Below are 10,338 nucleotides of genomic sequence, written 5' to 3'. Positions count from 1 at the left end.
ATGTAGAAATATGTATAGTGACATGTGTAATATATCATTTCCTGGTGATACTTTAACAATAGTGTCAACTGTAGAGCGAGTGGTACATGAAGAGTTGTCCTAAAAAAAAAGATGTTTTTTTCGTTCGTTGTGTGACAGCAGTAGTAGCTTCAAAGATCGCACCAAAAATCCTTTAAGTGTAGCTTTAAAGTGTTTTATGTTGCCATCAAGCCAGCATGACCCCCACTTTATTTTTAAAGTCACTGCACTACACCGTACATAAATATAAAAATACTAACACACCAAGGTCTGCTGTAAAACAGTGTTTGGAAAAAAATTGAAAAGGCATTTTGTTCTGAAATTGACAAAATCATATCAGGCTCATTTCAATAATGTGCAGCCTCAGCAATCGTTTCAAGAAAAAAAAAATCCACAATTTTGACATATAATCCTCCAACTTTTTACCTTACACTGTCCTCTCTTAAGAATGTGAAATTGATCAATGCCTTACACAAAAAACCTTTGACTTTGATGGCAGTGATGAATCAGCGAAAACCCTAAATCGGTTACAACCGGCAAAAAGGAAAAAGTCATTGAGAAATGTGCTCCAAGGATATAGAAGTGGACTGCCATGTCAGAAATGATAGAATGCAACCTTCTCACAGCCATCTCCCCCTATAAACTGCCAACCTTACATTACACTAGCAGTGCAATTTGATTTTAATAGCTTCCTAGCTCTTCCCCCCAGTCTCATATGCGCCATCTGATAACTGGTTCATTAATAAAAGGAGAGATGGTGACCTGATGGGGTGGGATGTGCAAGGCAATAAAACATCGTGGTAATTTTTAGCCTTTTGGATGTCATGTCCATACAAGATTGAAACTACGAAAAATTACCATCAGTCACTATTTTTTTCACTGACAGATACTGAAATAGGACAATAACAATCATAAAATCATTAACTTATTTGTTTGATGTCAATGGAAAATGCACTTATTCACTGTCATGAGTTAAATGAGTAAATATTGATACCACTTTCATGACTGTCCTAAACATGAAGCTGCACCCAGACAACTGTTAGCTTAGCCTAGAAAGGAAAACAGGGGTCAGCCGCTGGCTATGACCAACACCCCATAAAACTGTGACTATTCAGTTTTACAGTTTTTTTGGTTTAATTATTTTATAGATTGAATGTGTTTAGTGGTTAAATATATACATATAAGTAGAGCCAAGCTCTGTTTGCTTTGCTTTGCTGTTGCAAGTGTTGGCTATTAAACCTAAACAGCTGTTGGTTTTAGTTAACTCTTGTCAAGAAAACAAGTAAATTTCCTTAAACTCAAACTGTTCCTTTATGAAATAATAAAACATCTAATCACAGGTCAAAATTTTGATTTAAAAAAAATGGAAAACAGCATAAAAAGATGTCTATGGATATTCTCATTCATCCAGGTCAGTGTTATCTCTGGGCAACAAGTTTAATCAAAGGCAACTGGACCTGTATTTGTCTAGGAAGATGTCACTAGTCAGACTAGTGAGGATTAGTCAGACTGATCCGTTGCGAAATGATGAAGCACCTTGGATAAGAGGCAAAACGTCTGCTTAGACAAATAGTCCAAGTCCAGTTGCCTTCGATTCAATTTGTTGCCCAGAGATAGGATAAAAAGATGTTAGATTTGTTGATGCTATCTTCTTTTACATCCATTAGCAGATTAATTACACTAATGTCATTCAAATTTACAACATCAGCAGAACATATTTTCATTAAATCCATAGCATGTGAGCAAAATGTATCAGAATATGTTACAGCTGTGATGAAAATGTTTTCCTTTATTAAGAAGTGCCTTCCGCCACAGACCAGTGTTAGATCTAACCCAAGCAGCGTCTTCAGGCCTTGACGTTAGCTACCCATGTGCAGAGAAGAGCTAGCTCTGTACCTCCTATAACATTTTTGAGAAGTCTAAAGTTTCTCTTTAATAGCGTAGACCCAACTTTGCATTGAAAAACAAAACTGAACCAGAGACCTTTTTAACACTTTTTTGCCTGTTGCGGGTTTTCAGTCGAGACAGATTAATCTCTTCAAATACTGTAGGCCTATATGTGGCAGAGGTGTCTTCAGATACCCTTGCCACATATTAAAAACCTAGAAGCTCTTTTGTGGCATCAAAGTGACAGACATTACAGCAACAAGTACCACTGAAAAAAAAAAAAAAAAAGATTCCAACGACAATCACTTTGAGGCAGCAAAGCAGTCCCTCACCGTCAAACTTAATTACTTTTTTGTTGATTTTGCTTTCTCTTGGGTTTATGTTTAGAAGTATAGTAGGTAGATTCCTGGAGAAGTGGATATAAATGTACATGCACTAATGTTGTGTTCAAGTTGAATTTGAATTTTGCAGTCACTTTATTTTGTATATTGTTTTTAGGAGAACTCAACTTTCATATCAATTTGAGCCTAAAGCAAAGTGCCCATCTTTAAAAGAAAACAGGTGTCAGTCTGTATCACAGTGTAGAGTTTGTAACGTGAGTAGGGAGGTAAGACAGTTGACATATCTGACTGGCCACATTGCTCTAGTTGTCTTGAGTCTCTCAGTAACTCAAGTGTGGTTAATAAATGTATGTACAATAGTTCCACTATGTTTGGGGCAATAGAGCTACACTGACTGGAAAGAGTTAATTGACAGTGTTTATCATTTTTGAATTTTTTGTTGTTTACTGTAGCCATTCACTTGTTTGTAGGTACGACATGTCATCATAATTTCTGTTATTGTTACTATATGATCGTGTTAGTGTCCACCACAGTTTGTGTTCTGTTTCTGTCAGATTATATGTTAAAAGCACTTTGAATACATTGAGTGTAGGACTACAGTTTTCACTAAATGTACATATGTAATGTTTTTGATGATAAAATGGTAATAAATTGAATGTTCTATCATGTTTAAGCAATTTTATTTCAGTCAACAGACATTTAGAGTACAAGGTAAGTAAAATATAAAAGGAATTTCGCTTGTACGATCAGGCTGACATCAAAAAGCAACACCTCACTGTGGTGTGAGGTGTGTTAACCAGAGAGCTTCAGAGGTGCTGGTAGAAAAGGAAAATCATTTTCTGTAAATTGTTTGGTTTCCTACACATAGTTCTCATTTTACAGTTCGTTTTTTATTTCAGTTTAGTTTCCCACTGTCATACACCCACATACAGTAACAGGAAAAAAGGGGGCTTTAGTGGCTTTGGTACTATGTTTTATTCATAGCATTGCATGCCATCAACAGTCACATTATCAGCTGCAGTAATGTTCATCTCACACACACATTTCACAAGTATCACATATGGAGTCACATGTACACTTGCAGGTTCTACCGTTTTGTCAGGAACAGCAAGATGAGAAAATGAAGGTAAAATCTTGTGATTCCAAAACTATATTGTCCGTTTATGTTCCACATTTCTACCCCGTCCACATTTGTGTTGTTTGCTTGCGGAATAGCCCGCATATCCATTACTGCCTCTGCCACTGCCTCCATTTCTATGGAGATAAATGAATCACATTACATAAACAACACACAGTTTAGCAGTACTACCACAATCCTTAAATATTGATTTACATTAGCATACAGGCAAGCTTAAAAAAAAAAAATCATAAAAACAATAAATCCAACTTGGAAAACTTGTGATAGCTTACAGTACCATCAAATAAAATGTGTTTGAGAAAAAGATAGACAAAGTATAAGGAGCTATAAACTGAAGCACAGGATTAGCTAATTAGAGTTTAGCTTTCATAATAAGAGCTTGTTGCAACTAGAATGCAGCCATCCTAAACGGAGAGCCCTTAGGGGAAAGCAAGAGTCTCAAGTGATGGTACAGTGCTGAGTGACTGCTTTTCTTTTCCGTTAGATGATTAGACACCATTGTCAAGCTCTGAATGGAAACCAGGAGGGATGAAAGTAAAAGGAGAGCAATTACACGAGCTTTTGTCAATTATTTTACTCAGGGGTTAGGGAAGTGAAAGGAATGATTATACAGGCTTTTTGTCTGCTCTCTCTGCATGATTGTTACTGTCAAATATTGTTTTGCCCAAAACAAATATTTTCCCAACAGTAATTATGCAGCACATGCTACATTTAATTACGGACCGGACCCAACTACACTTGTCAGCTTTCTGAGACTTACATGAGCACCAGCTTGTTAATGCTTTTCAAACTACAGCCTGAATATTAATTGGTGTCAGCGCCATCCCTGCATCTCATTAAAAAAAGAAAAAAGAAAAAGAAAAAAGAAACTCAAATAAATTAAACTCATAACTTGTCAACTTACGTTTATTTTTGTTCATATACATGATTTATTTGTACAAAAAAAAAAAAAAAAAAGCTGGTGCGCACTGACATCTGTGGCAGATAAAAACTGCGCATTCACGTTACACAGTACATCATAGTTATGTGTGCTCATTTATCACGAGGCTGACGTCTGGTTGTCTGTGATTTCACAGTTTGAAGGTTTGCGTACACGGGGCAAGTTCTTATCTGTCTGGACTTCTTTGTAATCCTCGGGCACATGGGGATGTTCTCGTAGTAGTTGGGCTGTGAATATGTGGTAAACGTTGGGGTCGTTAGAGGTGTTATACGAGGACATGTGGCAGGTGGTGAGCCTGATCGTGATAGTGCAGCAGCTTGGCAAAAAGTAATAAAATGTCATGCTAAATGGGCTCATATCTGAAATATGAGAGAAACTGCATTCAGTATTTTCACACTAAATACATTTATAGATAATACAGAACAGTTATTCAATAAAAATGGCTATAAGGAAATGAGGATTGCTGAATTACTTGAATCTTCACATCATTAATCAGCACTATAATGTTACACAAATTCATATCCACATTACCAAGTCATTTAAAAGATTAAATTACATTTTCAACCATCTCTTCCCACATTTTGACAAGCTGCTGTTTTAGATTATCCAGAAGCTGTTACACTGACAGTAACTGTAAAGCAGCATTAGTTTGCATTAGTCTGAATGCACTTGTTGCAGTGCATCAGGTTGCATGATCATGGGGCCGTGAGATGTGCTGTAGTAAATCAGATTAATAGTGAAGTGTAATGGGGTCGTAATGAAGAGCATGTCTGATAAGTAGGTTGGGGAGAGTCTTAAGGGTGTCAAGTGTAAACACACAAGTAGATATAATGAAGAGTCCAACACTTACCTGTCTCTGGGATGGGTGCAGTTTGACTCTGTATTCCTCTCTCCTGCTCTTCTTCCTGTGGTCATTGGACACAAATAACCAATCAGCTCTTGAGGTGCTACCAAACACCAATAATGTAGGTTGCAATAGTTTTAACCAAAAGTTTTAATGGAGAAATATCAGATGTAAACTCCCACTACACTAAAAATATTTTCTTATCAATATGCAGAAGTTATTATTTATGAACATTCGTCAGTCCAACAATTTGGTTCAGATTCAAATATCTCAACAGCTACTTGATTGCAATGACATTTTTAACTAACATTCTTGATCCCCTTGAGATGAATCCTACTGAATATTTCACACAATGACGTTGGATGAGGAAAAAATGTCACAGCGACTATTTGATGCCTCTATAAATACCCTGAGATATAATGGATGATGGTTATTTTGATTACAACATTTGTTTATGTCATTGTAATTTACTCTAATTAGCATTACCATGTTAACACTAACACACTAAAAGAGAAGGATGAAACTAACTGCATTTAGGTATGTCACTGAGCCCTGGGATTAAAACTGCAAAGATCACAGCACTTTATGTCAGCAAATAGACAGATTCATATTTAACTATCATGATGAATGTTTATGTTTTGTTTGTAAAAGAGACAGAGAAAGACAGTGAGATCTTACCTTTGCCTAAATGCCAGTATGATGATGACAATGACTAGAACAAGGCAAGCAGTTCCAGCCCCGATGTAAATGTACATCATGTACAGAGAAAGGCTGAATCCACCTGGTTGTAGAGTGAGAATAAATAATGAAACAAGGGTCAAAACAAGCTTAAAACAATGTTTTTTCTCTTTAAAATTGTGTTTGTTGTTATTCTTGTCATGATTTGATAGCAGTAGTGTCAATACAGACAGCCAAAAGATTCACACCGACCGATGTGAACACTAACACCCACAGACCCACCCTCACACCCACGTACAGCTAGCACAATACTCAGGGACAGACCACGGGATGTTGTGGTTTCAGCATTGTGAATGTTTGCAAAGCTGACACGACTGAAAAATATGACATTATTCTTTTCCCTTGTATGAGGAGCATGAATTATTCTAGAGAAATGATTTGAATGATGTCTGCATGATGTCTATTTGTGTACCTGGAATGGCCACTGTGAGCAGCACGGTGTAGACCTGCACGCCCACGTCCGTGTTGAAGGTACAGCGGTAGTAACCACCGTCGTCTGGCACCACGCCTGTCAGGTGCAGACTGACGTCCAGGCTGTCGGCACAGCTCACGCTTCCCCTTTCGCTGTAGTCCTCACTCACCAGGCCCATCTCCACCTTCTTACACACACCGATGATGCCCCAGGGCTGGTTGTGCGGCATCCTCTCCAGAATGACTTGATGAATGGTGCCGTTGTGCATGTGGTTACAGTTGATGGTCAGGTTGTTGTTCTGCTCTGCCACCAGCTCTGCGTCTGCTACAGTCACCTCAGGGGTCACTGTGGTGTGGGTCTTTGTGATAACTTCTTCTGATTCTTCAGGGGGCTCATCTGCAAACACAGAAAAAACGGAAACAGTTTGTTATAGAAAGAAAGAAAGAAACTTAATTGCGTGGTGGAAATGAAAACATTGCTACTGTATCTGTTAAGTTTCATTTCCAACAGTGCGAGGTTGGGGATCTGAGACCGACTCATAGTTTCCACTTCCACTACTGAAAAGTCCAGATTGTGACTGAGTCATTTGATAAAAAATCTAACATTTTTCATGTCAATAAATCACCACAGTAATACTCTCCGTCTGCTGCTTTACCTAAATCCTCCACTTCAATGTTCCTGGTCCACGGTCCTTGAGGGAAGGTCTGAACAGAGCAGTGGTAAGACCCAATATCCTGATGGGTGACGTTCCTGATGGAGATACTTCCATCCATAGGCGTGGTCCTCAGGAACTCTACCCTGTCCATGTGATGGGGAGAAAAGGACACGCCATACTCTGGATGGAAAACCGCTAACGGGAACTTGTCTGGCAATTTAGTCCAGGACACCATGCTGAGGTTTCCATCCCATGGACACAAGCAGTCAAGAACCATCCCCTCCTGCAGTCGCACTGTAACAACCTCTTTCTGGACAGCAACTGGACAGAGTGCATAGAAATAATATTAATCAAGTTACATATTCATCCTAATTCAGTCTAATCAAATAAAAAGCAGTAAATTGCCAATTATATGTGGTACACCATAATTAAACATCTACATTTATTAGTTTAGGAACTCTATTTGAGAGAAAGTGTGGTTACGACTATGTAATGTGGCATAAAAGACCAAGTTCCCCCCCATAAAATCCTTTACTCGAGGACTCCCACAGCCATTCACAGCTTTGAGGCCATCCCTTGGGTAATGGTAATTAGGCTAATTTGAGCCAGTACATATAAACATGTCTAACAATAGCCGGTGATCAAGCCTCCAAGTTTTCAAAGCCTCTTTTTTTTCCCCCGAGCTGAATGACAGCTGATTTCAAGTTCAGTGATGCTCCAGGGAGAATTACGGCAGGTTTGGAATAATAATGTCTCAGAGTATCGCAAAACTTATAACAATAACAGGCTTTGCTGCCATCATCTACCAGCGAGAAACTATGGCATAAAGGATCCTTTTTAATTACTGATTGTGATTTAAACATAGTAAACAATGTAAAACATCATACATTTATTAAAGTAAATTAGATACAGTTCTAGAAAGACAAAAGGACAACACTTTCAGCAAAGTAAATAAAAGTTTTATCATGTGTCTGCTCTAAGATAAATTTACTGAAAACATAGAAGCATAGAAAATATATATCAACTCCATACCTTTAAGAAAAGGGAGAAAGATGAGTACCACAAAGTACCAGTGGTCCTTTTGTACAGCTTCCATCTTGCCCCACCGAGGGAGAATGAAAGCAGCATTGATGAGACGAGTGGAGAGGCACACAAGTTGCACTTCCTGCTAGCTCTCTGGCTACAGAGACACACTTGAGCTAGTGGGGCACACTTGATGGTAGCCCACTGTTCACTCTCTCCACACAGAGGGGCACTTTACCACCAGGACTGGGAGTGGGAGGCAAGCTCATGGAGAAATGCTGCATGGTGGGATACATACATACAAGTTTTCTCAATTGTAGAGCTGCCTGAAATTCTGCGACTACAAATGTTTTTCAGCTTTTATGCAATAATTTTTTTAATGGTGCAGTCTGGCCTTTTTAAAATCTGAAAGTACATTTTAAATTAAATACAAATTTAGTTTATGAGGTGGTATTTAGCCATGCTATCTCTACTCTATCTCTACTTGTACAGGCATTCCTTGTCCCCTGGAGATGAAGCCTATGGACCTGAGTGATTCCCAACTTTTTCTCTAGTGCCATCATGAGGTGGACATGTGTAATTCAGAGAAAAATATCAGAAGATGTTCAATGTCCTGTTTGAATGAAGTCTAATGACTTCTCTCTCCTCTCACTTTAGCATGTTTTTGTAAAATAATTTTGATAGACTTTCATGGTCCGCACATGATTTACCACAAGTTTGCCGACCATTCCTTCATTAATTTCAATGTTAATTTACAAATATTAATGGATACACTTGCTTAAGTTATATGGTGACGCATCAGCTAAACATCAACATCATAGCATTTCCATTGAACATGCTAGCATGCTGATATTAGCAATTACTTCATAGCACTGCACAACCTGGCGTATACAGAGATTAGCATGGAGAAATGTCTTGTTGAAAATAGACCATAAAACACTGTCTAAAATCTGCCACTTGGCACTTTAATATTAAAATTAATACAACAATATGAAACATGATACAAAACCAACAAAGAAAACATATAAATACAATCAGCTATTTAACAGCTGGGAAAGGTTTTCAAGGCACTTCAACAGGTAGGTACTTGTAGGCTGCTGCTTGTTCTCAGCATCTGCAAGGTAATGAAAAAAAACTGTAAACAATGAAGTTATAATGTACAGATGAAGTGTCAGGTCAGATGTTTATATTCATTTATATTTATATTAATTAACGCTTACCTTTCTTAGACATGGTTTGTGCCTCCTCAACTCTCAATCGTACAGAGGGACACTTCAAAGTAGCTTTGGCCTTTAGAGGAAATTCAAAAAACGAATTAGGAAGAGTTATGGCAATGAGCCTAAAACCAGGAGAATATTTTTTTTTTTCAGATTTATAATCAAGAGATAAATAAGGTCGGCCATGTGTATGAGAGTAAAATGCAGATTTCAGGCAGATTTATTTGTGTCTAACAGGCATAGAAGCAGATCCCATGACAACTCCTCAGAATTTAATTTGACATATCACCAATACATAACAATCCAGCCAGTATATGCAGTCACTAAAACAAACTTTTAAGAGCTTGGGTGCATGTGTGTGTGTTTGTGTATGTACCTTTTGATTGTTATGGAGCAACGCCCAAAGTGCTGAAGCCCCCATACTGCGCGTCTCAAGCTCTTTACTTTCCAGACAGCACAACAATGCCTTCATGGCTTGGTCTGAAGGAGAGATGTGCAGATTATCAGAGGCGTTCATCAAGACGAGATAGCCATCAAAAAAAAGTAATATATTTCCTAATTTAGAAAGTTAAGAGTGGTATCCTTTAAAAGGATTGTAATTATCAAAATTCATATTACATAGTAGCCTGTAGTGTAAAAAGCCGTTGACCTGAATAAAAACAACAGAGGAAAATAGCACACTGTCACTATCTGGGTCACATTCTCAAACTTCACAGCAACATTAAGTTTGACTTTTTTTTTTACTAGTCCATGTGGGGAAAATAAACTTTCTTTTTTAAGATGATTGATTCAACATAAGCAGGAAATGTGATCTTTGCACAGGAAACACAAATAATGTCACAACAGATTACACCCACCTGGGCCCCAACTCCCACCTGCAGTCTGCATAGCATGTGGGGGGGACACATTGTGTCTCTTAATCTCCTGCACAACTTCCTCTACGTGCTTCTCCACACACTGTACACCCGCTGCATCCTTTCTACTTGACTCAACATAATTGATACTTAACTGATCACACCCTTCTCAGTATTTCCCTCGTGAAAATGTTTAATGGCTAGTTTCGGATTCATTTTTTTAATTTAATTTAATATTTATTTTAGTTTTTGCCTTTATTATGACAGTACA

At 38.0% G+C, this 10,338-nt stretch overlaps 2 protein-coding genes across 4 annotated transcripts in view; both read right to left on the bottom strand.

Annotated features, from left to right (window-relative positions):
• Window positions 1–3,310: 3,310 nt before the first annotated feature.
• On the bottom strand, window positions 3,311–8,092 carry cd226 (CD226 molecule; the record flags this gene model as incomplete). 3 transcript variants are annotated; one of them, XM_083995792.1, is made up of 6 exons in its annotated part: window positions 3,311–4,551; window positions 5,175–5,229; window positions 5,847–5,949; window positions 6,319–6,714; window positions 6,974–7,294; window positions 8,006–8,092. In XM_083995792.1, the coding sequence occupies 6 exons, from the start codon at window positions 8,067–8,069 to the stop codon at window positions 4,417–4,419; spliced, it is 1,074 nt and encodes a 357-aa protein (XP_083851918.1). In that variant the 3' UTR covers window positions 3,311–4,416. The 3 variants fall into 3 exon arrangements, with proteins under 3 accessions (XP_083851918.1, XP_083851916.1, XP_083851917.1); XM_083995790.1 differs by having other exon boundaries at window positions 3,311–3,500; window positions 8,006–8,069; XM_083995791.1 differs by having other exon boundaries at window positions 4,483–4,683; window positions 8,006–8,069.
• Window positions 8,093–8,971: 879 nt separating this feature from the next.
• Window positions 8,972–10,338, bottom strand: part of rttn (rotatin) — a 30,729-nt gene continuing 29,362 nt past the window's right edge. Inside the window, exons 47-49 of the mRNA XM_083995117.1 lie at window positions 9,590–9,693; window positions 9,217–9,286; window positions 8,972–9,110 (exon numbers count right to left, since the gene is read on the bottom strand). Coding sequence (XP_083851243.1) covers window positions 9,031–9,110; window positions 9,217–9,286; window positions 9,590–9,693 — 254 coding nt within the window. The 3' untranslated portion in view covers window positions 8,972–9,030. The remainder of the gene's footprint in view (window positions 9,111–9,216; window positions 9,287–9,589; window positions 9,694–10,338) is intronic.

Source organism: Trachurus trachurus (assembly GCF_905171665.1).
Source record: "Trachurus trachurus genome assembly, chromosome: 20".
NCBI lineage: Eukaryota > Metazoa > Chordata > Actinopteri > Carangiformes > Carangidae > Trachurus > Trachurus trachurus.
The sequence above is the reverse complement of the archived record's forward strand: the minus strand, read 5'-3'. Positions and strand labels throughout refer to the sequence as shown.